This window comes from Polyodon spathula, chromosome 2 (assembly GCF_017654505.1).
Source record: "Polyodon spathula isolate WHYD16114869_AA chromosome 2, ASM1765450v1, whole genome shotgun sequence".
NCBI lineage: Eukaryota > Metazoa > Chordata > Actinopteri > Acipenseriformes > Polyodontidae > Polyodon > Polyodon spathula.
Window position 1 is genome coordinate 91,598,444 of NC_054535.1, and position 24,331 is coordinate 91,622,774.

A 24,331-nucleotide genomic window follows, 5' to 3' on the forward strand; every position below is an offset into this window, starting at 1 on the left:
TGTAATTTTTATTCCAAAAGTCTGAAATGAACTAATTGGGGCCAGGGGTGGGCTGTGGCAAAGTGGTTTGCAGTGCATAGGTGTACAGGTAATGTGATTATGAAATAGAAGACAGACAATAAAGTTCACAATCCAAATAGAAATGTTTAATTTTAATCCCGGTCTAGTGACCGCAAAGAATAATTCCAGGCAATACACAGCAATGTGTACTGCACTGTTCCAAAACGGGTTACAGTCCTGAAAGAATAAACACAATTTGTAAGAATAAACACATACACACAAGATCACATGTAGGCTGCCTGGGCCGCCCCGATCAGACAGGACCCTAGCTGGCTAGGACGCAATGGTAGCCAACCGCTCAAACGAGACCAGGTATGCCTCCAGATCATCGGCTGCCGTCATCTTTGGTGCCCACGCCTTTTGGGCTGTTGTCACATATCCTGGCGATGCATTGGGTAGCATCGCGATATCGACCCTCTCGATTAGAGCAGTGTACCTCTCCTCTCCTTGGTCTCCTGTCTGCTGTCCAGCACCGACAGTGAAGCATGACCCATCCCACACTGACACCACATATGGCAAAGTGCTTTGCAGTGTGCAGGTGTAGAGGTGATATGATTACAAAACAGAAGACAGACAACAAAGTTCACGATACAAATAGAAATGTTTATTTATAAACCAAAATGGTTTAATAGATCAATTAAAAAAAATATTCAGCGAAAAAAGGCACTTTACAGAGCATTAAAAAAGGACCAAAAAGAAAGTACACAGAAAGAGTACACAGAACTGCAAATGCAAGTCAAAAAGGAAGTTAGAAAGGCCAAGAGAGAAATAGAAATGAACATTGCTAAGGGAGCTAAAACCAATTCCAAAATGTTTTTCCAATATTACAACAGCAAGAGAACATTCAAAGAGGAGATTAAATGTTTAAGAGATACAAATGGCAAAATCGTAGAGGAAGAAAAAAAAATAGCAAATATGTTAAATGATTACTTTTCACAAGTTTTTACAAAGGAAGATACTGACAACATGCCCCACATGTCATCCAGTTCCTATCCAGTTTTAAATAACTTTAGCATAACTGAGGCAGAAGTGTTAAAGGGACTAGGAGCTCTTAAAATAAACAAATCCCCTGGGCCGGATGAGATCCTCCCAGTAGTACTCAAAGAAATGAAAGAAGTAATTTACAAACCGCTAACCAAGATCATGCAGCAGTCTCTTGACACAGGGGTGGTACCGACAGACTGGAAAATTGCAAACGTAATACCGATCCACAAAAAGGGAAACAAAACTGAACCAGGTAACTACAGACCAGTAAGCCTGACTTCTATTATATGCAAACTTAGGGAAACTATAATAAGATCCAAAATGGAAAATTACCTATATGGTAACAGGGTCCTGGGAGACAGTCAACATGGTTTTAGGAAAGGGAGATCGTGCCTAACTAACTTGCTTGATTTTTTTGAGGATGCAACATCGATAATGGATAATTGCAAAGCATATGACATGGTTTATTTAGATTTCCAGAAAGCTTTTGACAAAGTCCCGCACAAAAGATTAATTCTCAAACTGAACGCAGTTGGGATTCAAGGAAACACATGTACATGGATTAGGGAGTGGTTAACATGTAGAAAACAGAAAGTACTGATTAGAGGAAAAACCTCAGAATGGAGTGTGGTAACCAGCGGTGTACCACAGGGATCAGTATTAGGTCCTCTGCTATTCCTAATCTACATTAATGATTTAGATTCTGGTATAGTAAGCAAACTTGTTAAATTTGCAGATGACACAAAAGTAGGAGGAGTGGCAAACACTGTTGCAGCAGCAAAGGTCATTCAAAATGATCTAGACAAGATTCAGAACTGGGCAGACACATGGCAAATGACATTTAATAGAGAAAAGTGTAAGGTACTGCACGCAGGAAATAAAAATGTACATTATAAATATCATATGGGAGATATTGAAATTGGAGAAGGAATCTATGAAAAAGACCTAGGAGTTTTTGTTGACTCAGAAATGTCTTCATCTAGGCAATGTGGGGAAGCTATAAAAAAGGCTAACAAGATACTCGGATACATTGTGAAAAGTGTTGAATTTAAATCAAGGGAAGTAATGTTAAAACTGTACAATGCACTTGTAAGACCTCATCTTGAATATTGTGTGCAGTTCTGGTCACCTCGCTATAAAAAAGATATTGCTGCTCTAGAAAGAGTGCAAAGAAGAGCGACCAGAATTATTCCGGGCTTAAAAGGCATGTCATATGCAGACAGGCTAAAAGAATTGAATCTGTTCAGTCTTGAACAAAGAAGACTACGTGGCGACCTAATTCAAGCATTCAAAATTCTAAAAGGTATTGACAGTGTCGACGCAAGGGACTTTTTCAGCCTGAAAAAAGAAACAAGGACCAGGGGTCACAAATGGAGTTTAGAAAAAGGGGCATTCAGAACAGAAAATAGGAGACACTTTTTTACACAGAGAATTGTGAGGGTCTGGAATCAACTCCCCAGTAATGTTGTTGAAGCTGACACCCTGGGATCCTTCAAGAAGCTGCTTGATGAGATTTTGGGATCAATAAGCTACTAACAACCAAACGAGCAAGATGGGCCGAATGGCCTCCTCTCGTTTGTAAACTTTCTTATGTTCTTATGTTCTAATTCTGGTCTGGCGACTACAAAGAATAATGCCAGGAAATATACAGCAATGTGTACTACGCTGTTCCAAAACAACGGGTTACGGTCCTGAAAGAATAAACACTGTAGAACACACACAAGTCCAGAGCTAAAGTGCTAGTGGTGAAATACAATTTATTTGTGCACAGTTGTGAAGTGGTGTCTGGGTTTGGTGCTGGCCTGAAGTGGCAGCTCCGGATCGTGTTAGCCGTCTAGCAGGAACAAACAAGTATAATTAGACACGACAAACAAACAAAACACTCACGGTTATTTTACAGTTCTCCTTTCTCAGTTCGACCTTAACTATAACAAAAGGAATAGATCACCTATCTATGTCCACTTTTATACATCAGTCGCTCACCCTTGGCTAGCGAGTGCAACCGTTTCTCCTCCAATCCATGGTTGCCGCATCGCTTCCCTTCTGGGGTGATTACTTGGTGTACCATAGCTCCCCCCCCCTTTCTAGATGGCTGACTTCCACCTTTCCCATAAAATGAATGGTCAGACCATCCAATCCGGGGCACTTTGTTCCTTTTACACAGCGTCCCCATAAGTCAGAAGGGAAATTTATAACCAAGATTCATTTTTTCTGTCACAGGGGCATGTTTTTTTCTTTTTTTTTTGCACATCACAGAACAAATTAAAGGAACAACTGCATTAGATTTCCTTGATTATGTGCAAGAGTATTCAGCGTTTGTTTGCAAAAGTTGTCAAACTAGAAGTAGCAAGCATGAGAGAAATAATTGTTTAGTTTTAAGTAATTTGGATCTTATAACAAGAATTGTAAAGCCAGGTATCACATGTCAGTCAATTATGGGGTGATATTTGGTTGAGAGAACTTGGCTTCAACTTCCTTGAAAAATACACGTGTCTCAATGTGACCTTCCTGATTAAATATTAAATGTTCATGTATTTTTATTTATTTATAGGAAAACAAAAGCATTTTTCAGTAGAAAATAAAAGGTAATGGACTTCAGGGTCCTTAACATAACCTTTAAATATGTGAAAATATGTGCACGTGCTTGGTTAGTTTAAATCCTCCCAAGTGCAATTTCCATAGTTTTTTCACAAAAGGAAAATATAACTCTTAATTTTTTTTGGTTTTAAATCATGGTAAAAGCCTAAACAGAATTATTTCAAATGTTACAAACAAATTAACTTTTTATTAGCCTTACATGGCTCGTTGTTTAGTTTTCCCTCCGTAGCCCAACACTGACCTCTAAGTTCCACCGTGCATTGTGCTACTTGATATATCTGCATGGTTAAAAGTCCTCAACAGTCAATCAGCGTGCAGCAGCCGAACATTCTGTTTTATAAGCTGTATTAAACCTAGATAACACAGTCAGACATTGCTACGGTTGTTTTTAAATCAAGCCCTTAGTGCTGAGTTCACCAGATTATGTCCAGGAAGTGAAATTAAGTGTTATGTGCAACTGAAGGTTTAAATATTTAACAGAACACTTCTTGGACATTTCACACTGCAACAAGCCCCAATGTGTGTATGAGATCCAAACAAAAAGTAATACAGCTGGAAAAATATTCTTATGCAACCAAGTGAAAGGCAAAACAGCTGAAACCCAAGCTTAAACAGTATTTATTGATCTATTATATATTTATATATATATAAAATATGCATCCTCATGAAGGAAGATCAGATGGGAATGTAAGAAGTTCATCCACCTCTTCTTGAAGCGCCTCAGCTTTTTCAGTCAATAGCATCTACAAAAGGCAACAATTAAAAAATAAAACAAGCAAATCAGTAATATGAAGAGAAACGCATCTCCACACCAATTCCTAGAAGCAATCACCCTTGCATTGATGAAGGAATGTAAATGTTATGGAATTTGGTAGGCAATGTTTCATTCAGCGAATGGTGCACTGCAGTTTTCCCTGATGCATCTATTGATTTTATGGGAAGCATAACAAGACACATGGAACATGGTAGTAGTACAAAAATGATGCCTGGAATAGCAAGCAAAAATATATCACATACCATAAGAAATTAATGCAAGTGTGACTCACTTTAGCAGAAGCAACGATCTGATTGGCCTGTCGTTTGGACATGTTCTGGATTGTCTTTGTTAACAGGTTTGGGTCAGCATTTGCAAGGTGGGCCAGTGTTTTATATCCTGCGACATACAACTGCTTGGCTCGAGCCTGCAAACCACATACATTCACTAGTTAATACTAGAATATAATTGAAGACCAATCTGAAATCAAACCTCACAACCCAGCTGGAAAGCCCAGGGGTTTGTCTGCCATAAAGCAGCATTGTTATTGTTTTACTGAATCCCCTCCATAGTATACTGTATTTTATTCTGAAGAGCTGCCTCACTTCCAGAACCTTGATAAAATGTAGTTATATATTTTTTAAATTAATAACACATTGGATTCGGGTGAGAGTATGAGGTTTTACACTAAGCTGGTTACAAACCTCTAAAATTCCTGCTACTTCCATCAGAGGAATGAGCTCTGCCTTCACACAATAGGTGAGCCTCTTTGTAAGCTCAATGAAGAGAGCTCTGTAAGCCCAGAACTCTTCCAGCTCCTGGAAAGAACAGGCAGCATATATTGATACAAATAGTTGCAGATCTAAACACACACCCAGACATTTCACAAACAAAAAACCTAAAATGGTGTCTATGTTTAATCCATTGACATTTATATAATTATTATATATATATATATATACAAATAATAAAGTTAAAACATAGTCCTTACAAAGTCTGAGCAAAAACTATCAGGTAAGTCGTCATTTTGAACTGCCTTCCTCTCAGTGTATATTTAAATCTTATTTTTAGTTTTTGCTGATAAGGCTAACAGAAATCAGTAGTCTGCCCAATGGAGATGATGACAAAACACCTTTCTTGACCACAAAAAAATAATCAGAAAAAAGAGATGAAAAAAAAAAAGCTGCTCAAAGTACCTCAGTGAAGTGTACTACACAAGAACAGAAGGCTGACGATGAAGCAAGCAAGGACTGCACAAAGCCTCGAGCCAGGTTAAATTTATCTGCCACAACCCATACGTTGGTTTCCTTTAGGAGTGCTAACAACACAAAGGAGAGGTAGAATCTATTCACTGCGAGACTGTCCACCCCCTGGAAAACACCAAATAAGGAAGAAACCAATCGTGAAGCTTTTGTAATGCAAAGTGTGTTAATCATAACATAAACACAAAAAGACATTATTTCTGACACTAATTTTGTCAGAAATTATCTGGCAAAGGAAGTAAATAAGCAATATTTTATATTTAATTGAGCCATGCTGATATAATTTATGATATAAAAATATATATATATATCTATATATATATATATATATATTTAAATATAAATCCATTACCTTTTTGATCATTAGGTAATGATAAACTAGCACATATGAAAATAGAGGAATTATGTCTCGGGTAGAGATTATGTCAAAGGCACCCAATGGCAATTTGAGTAATATAAACATACGCTAAGGTTTCACGTGGTACAATACAGATTCCTGAATTCAATACAGTAAACTATTACAGACATGATTAATTTGTATGGAAATTATTACAAGTGTTAAACTTACAAGGCTGGTGAAGACTCACTCACTTCTCACCTTTTTTAAACTCTGCCCTGAAGCCTTCTTTGCAATGTAGCTCTCTGGCACACCTACCATAGATGCTATATTTTGTTCCACTGCTGTTAGCTGAGTAAACTGAAAACATACAAAAGATCAACTTTCTTGGTGTTTGAGTTATTATTTGCACAAGAACTATTAGACTTATATAAATATATAATCATTTTTCTTGAACTGTGGTACACAAGCCCTTCATTTTCATGGAATAAATAGCAACAGTAATTTCACCTGTCTGAAATAGATCATCCAATCTGGTTTACAATGAGCTACCATGTCGTACGGCGTCACCAAGTAGACCAAGTGAAGGATGCTGTCAAGAACCAGACCCTCCAGTCCTCTCTTGAGATCACTGTACAGAACATCACAATAAGGCAGGTCTATTGAACCTAAAAGAGAAATAAATAAATAAAAAAAAATAATGGTTTGACTCTGGAGAAGTTTTACCCCACATTGGTGTTACCGTTAGTAAGTTTTACACCACTTCCTTGCTAAAGTCAACACAAATGTTATCCATTTACAACCTATAAAATGTTCTTCATATAACAGCCATATACAGTACATTCAGAAAAAACATTATTTTTTTCTTGAATGACACCCATGATCGAACTTGACCAAGGGAATGAAAGAGTTCATACTTGTAAAGAACATGAAGCCAGTATCCTGAAGCATTGGGTCTATCATCCAGAAACCAAAAAGTCAAATGACCCCAATATGACAGCCATCTTAGGTCACAGATCAAAGAGAAGAGTGCCACTAGATTTTTGCAGACTCATACATGCTCCCTTTACGAGGATGTTTAATAATAATTCTATGAGGTGAATTCAATAAGGCACGTGTCTCACCTTTATAAGTTGCTCTCCCTAGCTTTGTAACCTCAAGAACTGCATCTCCATGACTGCCAGCAGTGCTCATAATGAGTCCTTTCTCTGTCAGGAAACTTACAGCTTCCATCGTTAGATCCCAAAGGCTCTTCTCACTGGAGAGATGTTCCTGCTGCACACTGAACAAAGTGCAGGACAGAAACTCGTGAATACCAGCTGGAGTTCTCGATATCTGAATACATTTGAAATAAGACATATACTTTCCATTAGATACTTCTGAAAATAGGGGATAGAACAAAAAAAAAAAAAAAACTCCAGCTCCCATACAATTTTTGATATGTTTTTCTTGATTCTTTAGTACTTGTACTGCAAAGTAAGTATAGTACAGCGATGAAGTGGCAATGTGCACACGAACATGCCTCTTGAAAAATGAGAAATTCAGACTATATTCCCAAGGCTCACAGTGAAGAATATGTTTCTTGTTATTAACAATTAAGAAGAAATGCAAGATAATTTGTAGCACATATTTTCTTTTCTTTCTTTAGAGCAGCAAGAGCTTTGGATATTAGGATATTGGATATATTTACATTTAACCCAATGAGGGAGAGGATTAGACTCTGCAGACCCTTTCTGTTGTCATGTATCAGATTGCTGTAGCAGTTTTCTAGTGGTTTGCTCACTAGCGCCTTTGCCTGCAATGAAAAACACATTCAGTATAAGCACTGCTATTGCACTAGACAGAGAAATACAATATCAGTTTTACAGCTGTACCTTTCTGATTTAAAAAAAATAATAATTGAAAAATATCAAGGCTAAGAAGCAAAAAAGCTCAGCAATAGGACATTTAGAAATATGTATGGTTGCCTTTAGAGTGCAGGTCTGCTCGGACCTAAATTTAAAACTGACCCGAGCCCGAGACCTTTGAAATATCTGCATACCCGACCATCTCCACAAATGCATTCCTAACATACACTATTGCAAATAAGTAGCTTCAGTGTACAGTATTCCTGGTTTCCAGTTAAAATGTAAATAAAGAAAAAAAATCACTCTCAATTAATCACATCCCATTTACTTCCTTAGTAATCCAACACTGCATGATTTAAAAGAAGACAACAACAGGCTTCTTCAAAACTTTGTTACCATAAATAGCCACACAGAAGATGCTCTTGCAAATTAGCATACTCATTTTGGATCAAGCCTATATCATATCAATCTGCTAAATTAACCTTCAAAAACAAATATCACAAATATTAACCATGGCTTTTAAAACAGCTACAGGACGAATAAATCACTTTTCAGTGCACTTTTTGCTGTCATATTTTAGTAATACTTTGCAAGATTTACCAAAGCCACATGGGCTTTTATTATCGCTGAATACAGCAATGTTGTAATTTTTCCAAGCAGTAGATTTAGACGTACCCTTTCCAGCAACGGAACATTTATTGATATTTATTTGTTTTACTCCATCAGCCTACATACAGATGAACCTGCTTTATATCATGATTGCCATTCAGGCATAATTTATGATATATAGCTGGGCATGATATAAAACGAGTTTCATGTTTGCCTATGAAAGCAAAAAAAAGAAAGAAAACTAACGGTCAATTAAAGAGCAGTGTTTTAATACTGTACATTTAGTCGTTCTTTACATTTAAAGTTAAAATTTGGTGACGCTGGTGTTTTTGCATTTGTTCACAGGCTGCATAAAATATCAGTTTATCAGCCAAGATATGGTAGGAACCCTGTTCTTACCAGCAGCTTGTCCTTTTCTTGGATAATGAGAATGCTTTCTCCTGATGTATCAATACCAGCTCGACCAGCTCTGCCTACCATCTGTTTGTACTGGTTTCTCTTTAGAAATTCTGTGGCTACGTAGGGAGATCGCAAAATTACCCTGTTAATAGTTTCAAAAAATATATAATAAGATTAATATCATGCTGGCCTTTACATGTATAATTACTGTTAACTGTTCATTGTTTTTGAGCATGTCACAAAAGCACAGAATGCATAAATTATTTAGGGGTCATCTTATGCAATCTCTGTTAATGTGCAGTCTAATCTATAAGAAGTACCACATAGGGAATACTGTACAGTTGCTTTTAATAACTATTACAATTGTGTTTAAAAAATAAATCAACAATGCAGCGCAATATACGTTAAACATGTGTCTTGAAGTTTTCCACTTCTCTGACTTTAGAGGAAAGGGAAGTATGTAGTTATTAGAATATACTTGTAAAGAACATAGTGTCACTCAGACTAACCTACGTGCTGGCAGGTTCACTCCGGCAGCCAGAGTTGATGTGCAGGTCAGGAGACAGAGCACCCCAGCGGAGTAGGCTTCCTCAATCAATTTCCTTTCATCGTTGGTGAGGCCGCTGTGATGATACGCAATCCCGAAAGGGATGGTCCGCTTTAAAACAGAACAGATACTGCCATTTCCAGCACTCCTAATCTCATCCAACAGATCTGTCTTCTCTTTCTCTCTGTGTTGTATAAAACACCTGGGAAGAGAAAAGTGGTGTTGGAGATCTGTTTGCAGACATCATGCCAGTGTTGATTGTGTTCTTATTCTGTGTGAGCTGTAATTAAGCCATAACTACAAGGGTTCCTTCTGTGTGGATAAAATCTAAAACTAAAGTCAAGGACATTAAACTAGCAAGGGAGATGGTTGTCTCCAATTACAGTAGTATCTACAATATGACAAGTGTTGTGGTCTTTCCTTTTTTTAATTAAAAAAAATTCAGTTACGTGGTTTCGCTCCTATACTGAGTCCGACTTAATTGTGGTTTTTACGGACCCATTGTGATGGTTGTTTACCCAAACTGTACATCGACATGTTATCACAGGATAACAGGATTAGGAATCCTGACATAGAGAGTCCACTTGCCACACAATATACTACAAACTTTTTAAAATAATATACTTTACACACTGAACACAAATATCTTAAACTAACAGAAGCCATAATTTACAATAACAGTGAATTTACATGCAATTCCATACAACTAAAATAAAGAGTTTTAGCACCACCTAGAATTTTAGAATTGAGACTATAAACATAATTTAGATATTATAATTAACGTAATCAAAGAAACGCCAAAATAGTAGTACAGTAGTTAAACATTGTTCAATTTCTGTCAGTTTTTCATTAAGCATATGGAAAACTACAAAGAGGTATGTAATTCAATACGTTTACGTAACATTATTCAGCAGGTTTCATTCTACTTTATGAAGCAAAATTACTTAATTCTATAGGGTGATGCAAAATGTTTGGTCAATAGCTGTATGCTATAGTGAAGTATGCCATCTTCTTTGCCTTCATAAAAGCAGTAATTTTCATCAGGTTCACTGAACACACGTTACACAAAAACTGAAAGCTACTATATCAGTGAATTGAATATTTTGGTATGTACTTGTTTAGGTATTTGCAAATCATTCCAGCCACATTTTCACAATTTTTTTTGGTTGGGCAGAACATGAGACAGGAATGCATTGGAATGACCTCCGTCACCAGAGCAATCAAATGGTCTGGGTCCATCTTCTTCATATTGCTAGAGTACTATAGATGACAAAAAGAAACACATGTAAAAAAACAGAAACATGTAAAAACAATTAACATATTTCAGTTACATCTGTGCAACAGTGGCTTTACTTACTACTGTATCAATAAAAAAGGCAGCTCATATTAATATCCCTTCACAATTTTGATATGGCAACATACATTTCTCTGTGTAGATCTAACAAGTTAAATAATAATGCTAAATGGATTAAAAACAGCCAAATGAAAAAGTATTGAAATAAAATAAAATGTTAAACTGGAGTAAGCAGGATACTGTGGACAAATATCAGGAAGCTGCTTTTAAATTAGATGCTTCTGTGAGATTGTCCGTTTATTTTTTATTAAAGTAGCTTCATTTACTGTGCGTGTATTTAAATGGTTTGGTTTATCTGATTACTTGGTTGCTGCATTCTGTTAGCATATTAATTTAATTAAAGTACAATATCCTTACCATAGTCATACAGTATGTACCACAGTATGTACCATAAACAAGAACTTTGTGTATGTTTTTGGGGGGGGGGGGCAAGCGTTGGGTCTGGTTCTAGCTTTAGGTTTTTGCCGATATAAATCTAGGTGAAATTTTAGACGAGATTTGCCATTGCAACTAACCGCGGCTGCAATGGGGCAACCAGGAAAATAATAAATACAAAAGTTTTTTAGTTTTAATCTTTCCGCTCAGTTTTCCCGAAAACCGATTTGAGGTCAAAAACAGCTGAAATAGTTGATCCCTACTATTAATTATTATACCTATAATGAAAATAAATCAATTTAATTCAATCAGCTATATAGTATAAAATGTATGGATGTTAAATAAGACTGAAAAATACAACTAAAATATGTTTTTTATACTTTACATTCAGAACGCAGTAACAGCTGCTAATCATAAACACTGCTCAAGTGCCCCAATTAAAATGTAAGTCACATTCTAATTATTTTTTTAAGATGTATGTAATATTTGTTATGCTTGACACTTGATTAATATTTAGCTTTCAGCATATTTATTTAATACAGCCATTGGAGCTATACTGCCATACCTTAAAACTTAAGGGTCGAGAAAACTTGAAACAATCTTCTTCTTTGCAGTCAACCTCATAAATGCAGTCACTTAGTTTAACATACTCTTTTAACTGGACCTGTAGATTCAAACAAATGAGAGAAAGCAGTTTTCCAGTCTGTGTAAAGATCACAATTGTAGTTTGAAATTAAATAAACTCCATTAGCTTAAAATGAAATGTTTACTGTCTCTACATTGTATATGCTGCTTACAGTAATTTTGTGATAAAGTGCTTAAGTTCAGAAGCTGCTCTCCAGTTCTTCTCGTCAACCATAGACATAAGTAACACAGACTAGATAAACCAAAGTGCCTTTGTATTGACAAATACCAGCGCTAACTGGAGAACGCCTACTCTATAATAATACAAACAATACAATTCACATACAGGTCTGAAGTCACTGGAATAATTCTCGGCTTTGAGGAACTTCTGCAGATCACCAACATTATTTAGGGTTGCACTCATTCCTATGATTTGTGTGGTTTCTGTTGGAAGTAATAATAATGGTGAGTAAAATGGTAAAGACAATCTATTTTAACACATTCCACATGTGGGTTTGAAATGGGAAAAACAATGTTACAACATTGGCATGTCACGTGAGGATTACTGTACATAAGATTTTAACAGTATGAAAATACAAGGAAGTTATGAACATTAGACTTCGCAAACATGAGTCACACTTTTGTAGAAAGAATACAGTAAGTATTTAATAAGTGTACAAAGATAGCATCCTGCGTGGTTTTGTGTCACCTTTGTAATTTTCTGTTTTTAAAACGGTAGTCTTCAGTTTCAGTGTATTTCACTCTCAAGTTTAGTAAGTGTACTGCTTAGTAAATAGAGAAAAAAAATAAACTTACTGCTTACAAAGAGAACTTTGGCAAGTGTAATTTCAAGAATGGCCCCTCGGCTGCCTTCTCCCAGCATGTGCAACTATAAAAATGGGACAGAATCATCATACGGTATGTCATAAACAGCAAAATAAAACACCACTCTGTGGAATGAACCTTTCAGAGTTCCTGTCCTTCAGTGTTTGAAAGTGAATAAACAGAAACCACTTTGAAATTTCTCATTACAAATATTACAAAATACATTTCAAGCACTATTTATTAGAACAGTAATCCAATATGTTCTGGTAATGCTTTTAAAACCCACCTCATCCACTACAATCAGACCCACACTTTCAAGCCTATTTGCCTCTATGAGAGAATTCACAAGGCTGTGTCCTTTCTCAATGGTAGCAATAAAGAGTGAGTTTTTCAGTCTCCTCTTGATTGGAGGGTACTTCCCTTTACTCCCTGCATACTCCTCTATTATGAAATCAAGCTCCAGACCAAAACTGGCAAGACCCCGGACCTGTTTACAGAAATACAAACAATACATTAGGTTATTTAATTAAAAACTGAGGCGCAGGGGAATTCAATTCTGCCTGAAAGTATAACTAAATAAGCAGGGATGCCTATAGTTCTTGAGAAAGTTGTACACTCTTGTCTATCAAGTACTGCCGATAATTTATTTTTTTAAGTTATGGAATTTGGTAAATTCTAATGAATCTAAATACCACTACCTGCTATTGTTTTAAGTAATCAAAGAGTATCTTATACTGAAAAGGTTATGCAAATATCAGAAATGGCATATCCAAGATCTGGTTAAGTGTGTCTGTTGTGTTGAGTAATTATTTTCCTAGACCTGTTTAAATGCCTGCAGTACTGAAATAGTTAGTACAGAGATGTTGATTTTAAAAAAGGACCTTCCATTGAATGATTCAAATGAAAGTTTATAGATCTGCTACTGTTTAAATGACTTTAATTGACCCCAATGTTTATTGTAAATGAGAAACATACTTATAGAAGGTTTGTAATGTAAACAGTCCCATTACCTTTTCCTGTACAATGGCCACATATGGCAAAATGAACAACGCATCCTTTTTCCTGCAAAGCAGTTCACGAAGAATCAGCATCTCAGCAACTAAAGTCTTGCCTCCACTTGTTGGCAATGAATAAATCAGGTTTTTTCTCTGCTGAACAGATTCTAGCGTCAAACAGGTACGCTGCCATTCTGTTCAAATGCAAGAGAACAATCATTTTAATTCCGGAAGCAGATTTGGTCAGTAAGGAATTGGCTTGTTTTTGATGTACAACAATAATTTATCAACACAAAATACAATTAGACAATTATTTTACCAAAGACCAACTCAATAAAAGTTCAAGTGATCATTAACTTGGATTATATCGATAAGATACAATATTAAGTCATTTTTTAAAAACTTAAATGTACATTTTCTGATTAGGAATGTAAGTTAGTTTTCAGTTTCCAGGAAACAGCTTTCTTGATTTGATATTTGCTTAATCTTTTAGGTAATACACATCAATATAAATAAAGAAATATATGGACATATAGCAGTGAAAATACAGTATATTTAGTTTAGACCGCAGGGTACAGTAGTTGTTTACCATAAAGATCTTTGATGCCCCGATGTTTCTGAATCAACTCTTTAACTTTGCTCGGCAATCCAAAAAAGGGACCAAGGTCAACGTCTGAGGTAGACTCAACAGTTTTCACTGCTAAATTGATCTCCTTAGTAACCACAGCATCTTTCTGCTGTTTAGCCCTGAAGACCTGGGGTGACTGTGCTCGAGCATTTCCTGTCATAGTACTTTTCAGATGATCTTTCAGGCTTCTCCTTCTGTTCAAGGCTGGCTCTGCAAGGTGTGTCACAGAGTTTAGACTATGTCCAGTAAGGTCTTCGTCTTCTTTAACAGAAAACGTCTCGCCCCTAAATGGATTAAGAGGTCCACTTTGTTCTGATGATGTTTGTTTTGTTACAGTTTCATTTTCTTGTTGTAATATGCGTTGGGAGCTTGGTAAGTCATCAAAAAAGTCATCCATTAAATCTGAAATAAGGATACTATCAGTATTTCCCACATGGCATGGTTTTGTGTCATCTCTGCAATTTACTGTTTTTAAAACAGTGAAGTCTTCAGTGGCAGGGAATTTGACCTTTACATCTGAATGTGCCTCCAAGTTTCTCACTTCTGCCACTGCTTTCCCATTGTTTGCATATCTGTGCTTCACAGTCTCCAAGTATGGACTGCTGCAGGCTGGTGCAAAGTTGTGTTCTACATCATCAAGCTTTGCAAGGAAGGAGCTTTCGTTAGCAAGGCTGTCATAGTCTCCAAAGAGATCGTCATCACTGTGACACTGCAAAACAACAAAGAAAGGTAAATACAAATAAAGAACATGATTTCCAGCGTCAATGCAGAGTACCAAGAAGAACAACATTAACTATGGCAGGTATAACTTATTGTATAGGCCTGGTACAGCAAGTAAATATGCTCAAAATATATGCTTCTGTATTTAGTAGGAGGAGAGCTCAGAATTTACATGGTGGGCTACAGTCTGTTGGTCACTTTGTAATGCTGCTGTGGAAAAATCACTGCAAACAAATGGCAGGTAAGAATCTAGGATCACCATCACGGATCATACAAGTCCCTGTAGCTGACAGCAATGCATTGTATTGCATGCAGTGCCCAATTTGTCTCAGTTAAGGGTTTTACACTTAAATTAAAATACATCGGATAGGCTACAGCAGGGATCTCCAACCCTGGTCCTGGGGAGCACCCCTGTCCTCCATGACCATGGCTGGAGACCCTTGCCCTACAGTGTCTAACTTATATTACATTTAAAACGACCTTTGATCAAATAAAATATTGCTTAGGCTTAAATTACCGTATGTATTTGATCTTGGAAAGTCTGTTAACACATTGATCCAATGTATCACACACAAATTAAAAAAAAAAAAAAGATTCTGCATTCTAAATACATAGCAATAACATTATTGCTTCGTTGCACTTTTTGCGCTAAAATAACTTTGAACTAAGTGTTTTAAGTTAAATTAACATTTCGTTTTCGTTTGTTTTCTTTCAAACAGTAGGTTGTTTTATTTAAACCAAATGTATAAAAACAATATGACAAAATGCATGTCAGTACCTCCTTGTCCTGCATGTCTGGAGCTAATTCAGTGGTCTCGTTTTTTTCTCTCCATTCAATATCCTGATGATGAAGCTGAATTTTGTACGTGCCAGCTTCACGAATGTGCCTGGGACTGCAGGTTTTTTTCTTGACAGGGGTTAAACAGCTGCTCTTCCCATCTCTCGATCTCTTACGTACAGAAACACGTTTTACTCTTAATTCGTTTTCAAACTTCGAGTTCATTGTATCACTCAAAGCCAGCAAGCAAACAAAAAGACGGCCGTTCCCATTTACATGTTTACATGCTTCATGTATGTTAATAAAATAGATATCCTACCAATACCTATATCAAAACGTATCCACACTGACAGTAGTGACGTGATATAACACTAAGTGTTGACATTCTCATTTTAATAAAACAACAAAAACAAACAAAATAATAATAATAATAATAATTAAACACGGACATATGCATCTGCAGCTCTTACGAAAATCTCGAATTGTAACTAAAAAACAAACCAATGACTTGGAAGTATGAGGCAGGGATAGCGAAACATCGAATGCTGATTGGCTCTTCTGACATGTTTTAAAAAAACACTCATGCGCAGAACTATTGCAAATACAAAGCCAATTTTCAAAGGACTATCTCAAGAGACAGAATGAAACCCCTTGCTGCACTTTTAAACGGTTAACCTAGTCCAGTTTTTTTTCTCTGTATTTTGATTTTAAAAAAGCTGTTACGTCCCTAAAGTAAATTTAAAACGAGATCTAAACACAAAAAGCTATGTCGTAACCTGCCAAAAATAATGTTTTAAATAATAAAACAAAAACACACACACACACATATATATATATACACATGCGCCAACAACTCATAAGAAAACGAAGAAGTTACAACCTCCGGAACCTTTATTCAGACTCCGGTTTTGGGGGGATGGATCAAAAAATTGTCGTTCCTACAGGAAGTTAGAGGGAGGGGTCTTTAAGAAACATGTTTGCTATCAGAAATTGCAGATTTCTTATAACATTTACAAACCTGAAAGCAACGACCAGAAATCCAGGTAAAATGTTATGTGTACCTATTCGGTTGTACGAGCAAGGCTTTATTTTGAAGGCAGCACAAGACAAGCGTTTCCTTGCATGTTTGACCTACTGTTTCACGTTAGTCTGTTTGCTGAGGAGCATCTGTGTAGTGACAGTGTAGCTAGAGTTCCAACCACTGCTGAGTGCATCCATATTATAGCGAAAATAAAAACGCAAACGGTGTAACTGTTTATGTATTGGGGTGCAGGAATGGTTTATACTACTTGCCTCCGTGGGAGTTGATATCTTCTCTGTTCAGCGTGGCATTGACTGTGTCCTCGGTAGCTGAAGTTGAATGACGATACACAATGGCATATTTGAAACCTTCGCATATGTGATTTAAAAAAAGTAATATACTGTTTATGTTGTTTCCGAAACGCGGTGTTGCTCCCTTTCCTGACCAAGCCCAGCACTGTATAGATGTGTTTAATTGGAGTGATATAACCTCCATCACTGACCCCAACTACACATATTCTTCTTATTCTCTTAGGATATTGCCACAGCTGTCCCAGTTGTTTCTGCGCCATTCAAATGAGTTTTCTGGACGGCTCTAAACCGAGATTTCGAATATTATGGAAACCCCGGCATAAAAAAAGGTTGTTATACACAATACCAAGCGACTACATTTACATCATTTATTTCCGTCATTTTGTAGCACTTGCCCCCCCCCCCCCCCCCCCCCCCTTTTTTTTTATTCGTTGCTACAAGTTCCTACTGCAAAGAAAATGGAGGGCCAAGTTGTCCTCATTTGTCTTGTTAAACATGTCTATAATAATAATAATAATAATAATAATAATAATAATAACCATGAAACATGCCAAAGCAATTCCAATGTATCAGCAGAAACATGGGTTGATTTGAACTCTTTCATACATTGTCTGTTATTTAATGTATCGAATATAACTGATTTAGGCTCTATTACAGCTAAATATAAATATTAAAGCTTAAATATTTTCAGATTTTCTTTTTTTTTTCCTTAGGCCTGTGGCCAAGAAGCCTTAGCATACAGCAATATGAGAATCCAGCTGGCAACAATGACATGGTAAGAGAATCTTCACAATATTTATTATTATGAAACAAATGAATGGGTTGCAAATAAGGGGTCTGGACCTGGGGATCTAGTGACAACTAACTGTTAAAATGAAATCATGGGTCCTGCTGGTGATCCAGTCGATGCATGCTGAACCAGCTATTGTGAATACTGTAGCATTTTCTGTACGTTACAATAGGATGTAATTGTGTGTGTGTGTGTGTGTATATATATATATATATATATATATATATATATATATATATATATATATATATATATATTGTAGCATGCACGGGGGAAGGCAGCAGCAGGTAATCACATACAAAGACATAAGCCTGATATACTCTCCTTGCAAAGGAGCTGGCTCTTTTGTACAGCAGTATTAGCGCTCTGCTTTAGTTCGAGAGGTCCCGGGTTCGCGCCCGCCCTCCGCCTGTGTGTGGATTGCCTCGCCCTGTGTGATGTGCCTGCCTGCGGGAACCGAGATCGCTACAATATCTATCTATATATATATATATATATATATATATATATATATATATATATATATATATATATAGTACCAGTCAAAAGTTTGAGTACACCTGCTTGAAACCAGGTTTTTCATGATTATCTATGCTTTTAACTGTATAAACTTGTCTATAAACACTTAATATTTCATTATATGATACATGTACTTATATAAGCTGATAATCATAAGTGAATTGCATTCAAAAATTTAATTTTTAGATGAAAATGTAAATCTTGTCAATTTCAAAGAAATGGTCACCCAAAGCAAGGGGATTTTAGTCTGAAGCCCAAGTCAGTTAAAAGTCTGAAATGTGTATAACACCATATTAGAACACTGGCCTAAGTATAAAAGTCTTTGTTAGATGTTCTCTGAGTTAACTAGCATGTTATCTAATTTACCTTTTGTCACCAATTATTGTTAACAGGTGAGGGTCCATGATTACTATAAATATAGGTAGCATAGGCAGAAGTTTGTCAATCCTGAATGTAAGGGAGCAGAAAATGGCAAAATACGCTCAGTTAAGCAAAGAAAAAAGAGTCTGTAATTACTTTAAGAAATGAAGGTCAATCTTTAAGACAAATCGCAAGAACTTTGCAAGTGTCTGTAACTGCTGTGGCCAAGGCCATCAAACGATTTGAAGAAACTGGCACTCATGAGGACTGAACAAGGTCAGGCAGGCCAAGGGTGACCTCAGAATCAGAGAACAAGTTCATTCGAGTCACAAGTCTGCGAAACCAGTGATTAACTGCCCCTGAAATAGAAGCTCAGCTAAATGCTACTAGAAGTATAAATGTTTCAACATCAACTGTTCAGAGGAGATTGCGTGAAGCTGGCCTAACTGGAAGAATTGCTGCAGAAACCATTGTTAAGAGTGCAGAATAAGAGGAAGAGACTTGTCTGGGCCAAAAAACACAGAAACTGGACGCTTGAGGAGTGGAAGTCGGTCTTATGGACCGAGGAATCCAAATTTGAAATATTTGGGTCCAACCGCCGAGTATTTGTAAGACGCAGAGAGGGTTAGCGAATGAGTTCTGCATGTGTGGTTCCCACTGTCAAGCATGGAGGAGGCAGTGTCATGGTCTGGGGCTGCTTTGCTGGTGACAGCCTTGGTGGTCTTTACCAAGTCCATGGCAAGCTCAACCAGCATGGCTATCATAGCATACTTCAGAAGCATGCCATTCCATCAGGATTATGGCTAGTTGGGCAGTCAGTCATTCTTCGGCAAGATAATGACCCGAAACACACCTCAAAGTTGTGCAAGAACTATCTAACGAAGAAGGAAAGTGAAGGACAACTCAATGTAATGACCTGGCCTGCCCAGTCACCAGACCTCAATCCCATAGATCTTGTGTGGGATAAACTGGACAGAAGAGTCAAAGCAAAGCTACCCACAAGTGCCTTACATCTCTGGGAATTGCTGCAGAAGAGCTGGGAAGACATGTCGGGTGATTTCCTGCTGTAACTTGTTAACCGAATGCCTCGTGTTTGTGAGGCTGTTATTAAGACAAAGGGTGGCTATTTTGAGGAATCCAAGATTTAGAGACAATTTTCAATTTTCTTGAACATTGCTGTGATACTCCTTATGTTTTGTTTTGTATATTGTCACATGTGTTTTCATTTTCAAGTATTTATAGAAACGTATATGACGTAAAATATTGTCAATTATGAAAAAAACCTAGTTTCCAGCATGTACTCAAACTTTTGACTGGTACTGTGTGTGTGTGTGTATAACATTTGAAAATGCATTCATACTAAAAAGTATTGTTAATCAAATGTTTATTGTGTTAAGAATATGTGAAGAGAATATACATGTCTATGTTGATTGCTGCAACTCACCCCAGTACTTTGAATTCGTAGCCTATAAAGATGGAGAACCCATACAAGGAACCTCCAAAAAGATGCATACTGTGTGGTGTAACTGTGGACTATAAAAACATACAGGTTAGTTATTACTATATAGATATGTTTCTATATTTGAATGGCTACAGTATGAGTAATATTGCACAGTTTATACAGTAATATAAACCTGATAACCCATAAGAAATTACCTTGTAAAACAATAGAGAAAAGCAGCTCCTGGTCCTACAAACTGAAGCCAAAGGGTTCCAGTATGAAACCCCATATTAAGTTTTAATTAGAACCCAATATGTAGAACCCTCTGGTCAACAACAATGGTTCTGAATAAGTTGTTATTAAGAGATATCTCATTTAGTTCTGTCAACTCAAACTGTGTTTAACGATTGCTGTTATAAGAAGCACGCTGCACAGTGTCTTATAATAACAAGTGTACTCATGAACTACTTTTCTTTTTTTATTATTATTATTTTATACAGTATGTTCTATGCATGGAATGACATTTATACACAAGATCAAATTGGTTGATTTTCTCTGCACATTATTTATAATATAGAACTAAACAGAATAATGGGTTCCAGAGAGAGCTTGAAGCAATCGTATAGTTCTATGTAGAATGCCTGGGCACCTTCTTTTTAGTAGACAGTATACAATAATAACGTCAGTCATCAGTGCATTCATTTTCTTTGTGCAACATCTTTGTTACTGTACATTTATAAGTTGTTATATGGATGAAGATGATATTTTCCGCCTTCCAATATGCATTTTATTTTTATATACATCAAAGCAAGAGAAAAGCCCTAAAACTATTATCTAATATTTTGTTATTCAACAGCTCCTGTCCCAGTTTGTATCGCCACACACAGGCCGTATTTATGGCAGACACATAACAGGTATGAGTAAATATGTTATTGTATATATGATATGCATGATATAAAACTAAACTGCAGTGGGGATTTGTGACAGGATTCCTGCGTTATCATGGTGTTATGTACAAACAGGAACACTATAAATTGTGGGTAGGTGGTAAACATTAATTTGTCTTACTGTGTTGTAACCCAATGATTATATTGTTCTTACAAGTTTGAATTCAATGCAATGTTCTGTTAGCATGATAAACAGAATGTAGAATAAATAGTAAAATGCTGTAAGCTGTTTTTAACCTGTAAAAATAGTATTAAACGCTGTTGATGTCTCTTATTTTTAATTGCATTTTCTTGCTCTACAAGGTATGGTCAGTTTATTCTGTGGAACTCGGTACATGCTCAGACCTTTTTATAATGCATGGAAATCATTCATAGTGCTTTTTATTTTTTGCTAAGTTTGTGATAAGGAGGTTTGACTTTGCATACAGTAGTGCTCTTCAGTTCTAGTTTAACTACCTGCCATAGACAACAAATAGAAGCTAGATCTGCCAAAGTGTCTTTAATTAGTAAGTGTGAGCACCATGTAGTTCACAGCAGTGTATTTCCAGTATAACAAATGAAGACCTGTTTTCAAAGAGTGACTCTTACTATGAAGACACTTTGGATTTTCTAGCCTAGGTCACATATATCTACAGTATGTCAGATAATTAGAATAGCTCCTGAACTCAAGTGAAAGCACCTTACACAGTCAGTCTATCTCTTCTCTCAAAAATAGGACTACATATTACAAAATGGCGTAACATTTTTTACTGTCTCACATTTTTATGATGTTTACCATTATTCTGAATGTTCCTGTTTATAATAATGTAAATACTGAGGTGTTTATATAACAAGTTGTTGTGTTTTAATCAGTTGAATATGGTAGCAACCAACTTGCTCCTGAAGTGGCACCTAGCAGATGGATTTGGCAACCAATTTTTCTTTTTTTGAAGTGGCACAAACTTTGTTTGTAGCCCTGATCTTGTAATTTTGTTTTAAAGAAATGTATTTTAAAGAATAAATAGGAAATTAAAGAAAAACAGGCCATGAAACATATTAGACCAAAAGTGCTTTACCAGTGTTCTTGCAAACAACTGTGATTTTTGTGTTTCATGCTTAATTTACGGTATCGTGATCAAGTTCATTGTTATCTTTTTCATGTAGGTCTATGTGGGAAGAAACAAAAGGAGGTCTCAAAGGCGATCAAAAGAGCTCATCACATGGGTATGTGACAGACAATTCTACTGTACGATGTCTTGTTTTACTTTACAGCAAAATCGTATTATCAAACATACTTCTTTCCACTTACCATGTTCAAAAGGCAGGAAGAACTATTATTGAAACATTAATTTTACGCTATGCGGAAAGACAATATTAGGCCAGCGTAGTAGTGAGTTAACAGAATCCCCAACACACAGGGAAGTAGTGTTGTAAATCATACTGATTTATTTACCACGGATTAGCAGAAGTCAGGCACACGTGTATGTGAGTTGGAGATTAAAAAGCACTACCAACTTTTTAAGTTAAAACAGTTTCAACCCATGGTACAGTACTACATTTTTTTTTGTATTTGTATAGTACATTAATTCTGCTTGCACACTGACACCACTAAAAGCTTATCACTTCATACTAAATGTGCTTAAGTTGTTTCTTAAACAGCCTAGGCTTCTTGTCATATTTTGTAACTTGGTTGTTCCATTTTCTAAATGTGTTTCAGTTACTTCAGATTGCTCTCAGTAACTTGTATGGTCTTATGACTGACTTTTGTTCAGAATATGTTGAAGAAGTTCTCTATATTGGTTTACTTTTATTTATAGCATAACATTTAATGATACCTCAATTTATTTTCTGTGCCTTTGTTACTTTGTCTTTTATTATCAGTTATTTACACAATATAATCAGATACCAAGCTAGGAAAATACCACCCCCCCAGTCCACAGCACAAAACCCTCACATAGTCAGTATCTGAAAGAAGATTAAATTAATGTGTGGGGTGTTGGAATTGCAGAACTACAAGGGTGTGATCAAGGTGCCTTAAAGACACAGACTGTAGCCAGCACCCCTGTTCTTAGCACTGGATTTATCAAAGACTCTCTCTATGTTCAGGCCCTTTGCCATGGCTAGATTAATACTTAAAAATCTTTTGAAAAATATTTTTCTTTTTGTATTATTTCAGGTTTCATGCCAGTTACTATGAAGGAACCTGCCTTTCTTAAAGACCCTAATGTCTGTGATATCAAGTACCCAGAGTAACTGTATTTTGAAAGCTGTCTATGATTGTGTACAGTATGTGAACATATTTTCATGAAATATCAATAAACCTGGTTGTCAGATGTTTGATGGTGACTTGTTTCATTGTTTTTCTCTCCCTTAACTTTTTTGATGATTAGTCATTGTATTTTATTACCAGCTGGACAGCTGAGCCGTTTACCATCAACAAACACATACTTTTACCAGCATTACACAGCACCTTTCACAGGCTTCAGGATAACCACACAGGTCCACCCTCTCCGATCTTGTCACAGGCCTTCACACAGACAACCTACAAACACTTGTGACCTGCTTTTTACTTGCCTCTTTAATGACAGGCAGGTGTTCCTCATTGCATTAGAGCCAGGTGTTTCCCATCCTGATTCTAATTACAAACTCAAAGTCATTCTGGGGGATGTAGTCCTGTGTCACACTCTGGACTACATTCTCCCCCTACTCTGCCACAATATTAATGTCATGTTTCCACCTCCAACAAGAACATTATTATATGAAATGTGTTCAAATCAAATTGAAATTGATTACATTGCTGTGGGGTGCCAAAAGAAATACTTCAAGTTTATAAATAATATCAATTGAAATATTTATGTATACTTAATTCAGAAAATATATATAATTTCCAAAAGCATCAGTAGATTTTAGAAGGGATGCAAATGTAGCTGAAATTTTGGTCCACAGTAAACATAGAAGGATCAGACACATTACAGGCCATAAAAAAAGAGATGTTATTTATTTATTTATAGAAAGAGAAAGAAAAAGAGAGGAGAGCATGTACTGTGACATTCTGTAACAACTGTAAGTTGCCAGGGACAAGTGTCTGCTCAGAATTATATATTAGTTAGCTAGTTCCCTGCCAGACACATATAGGCAACGTGCTTTTGTAGGAGAAAGCAGTAGCGCCATCTAGTGCTCATCTGTATTGCCAGAAATACACCCTTTGGCTGATCTGTTGTATGTCAATAGCAAACTTGGACCACTAGAACAGAACCGCAGCTCATA

The 24,331-nt window shown here is 36.4% G+C and overlaps 2 protein-coding genes across 2 annotated transcripts; one reads left to right on the forward strand and one right to left on the reverse strand.

The window, feature by feature from the left end:
* Positions 1 to 2,863: 2,863 nt before the first annotated feature.
* helq (helicase, POLQ like) lies at positions 2,864 to 16,552 on the reverse strand. The gene is made up of 18 exons (XM_041234451.1): positions 15,697 to 16,552; positions 14,160 to 14,907; positions 13,586 to 13,764; positions 12,862 to 13,062; positions 12,567 to 12,639; positions 12,097 to 12,194; positions 11,692 to 11,790; positions 10,512 to 10,657; positions 9,360 to 9,599; positions 8,851 to 8,992; positions 7,686 to 7,790; positions 7,120 to 7,330; positions 6,506 to 6,663; positions 6,257 to 6,355; positions 5,593 to 5,766; positions 5,101 to 5,214; positions 4,689 to 4,823; positions 2,864 to 4,385 (listed from the first exon to the last, which is right to left on the reverse strand). Exons 1-18 carry the CDS (start codon positions 15,919 to 15,921, stop codon positions 4,305 to 4,307), a joined length of 3,228 nt encoding a protein of 1,075 aa, XP_041090385.1. The 5' UTR covers positions 15,922 to 16,552; the 3' UTR covers positions 2,864 to 4,304.
* Positions 16,553 to 16,620: 68 nt separating this feature from the next.
* Positions 16,621 to 23,391, forward strand: LOC121303675 (28S ribosomal protein S18c, mitochondrial-like). The gene is made up of 6 exons (XM_041234452.1): positions 16,621 to 16,739; positions 17,742 to 17,803; positions 20,163 to 20,246; positions 20,995 to 21,052; positions 22,229 to 22,288; positions 23,241 to 23,391. Exons 1-6 carry the CDS (start codon positions 16,670 to 16,672, stop codon positions 23,315 to 23,317), a joined length of 411 nt encoding a protein of 136 aa, XP_041090386.1. The 5' UTR covers positions 16,621 to 16,669; the 3' UTR covers positions 23,318 to 23,391.
* Positions 23,392 to 24,331: the final 940 nt, after the last annotated feature.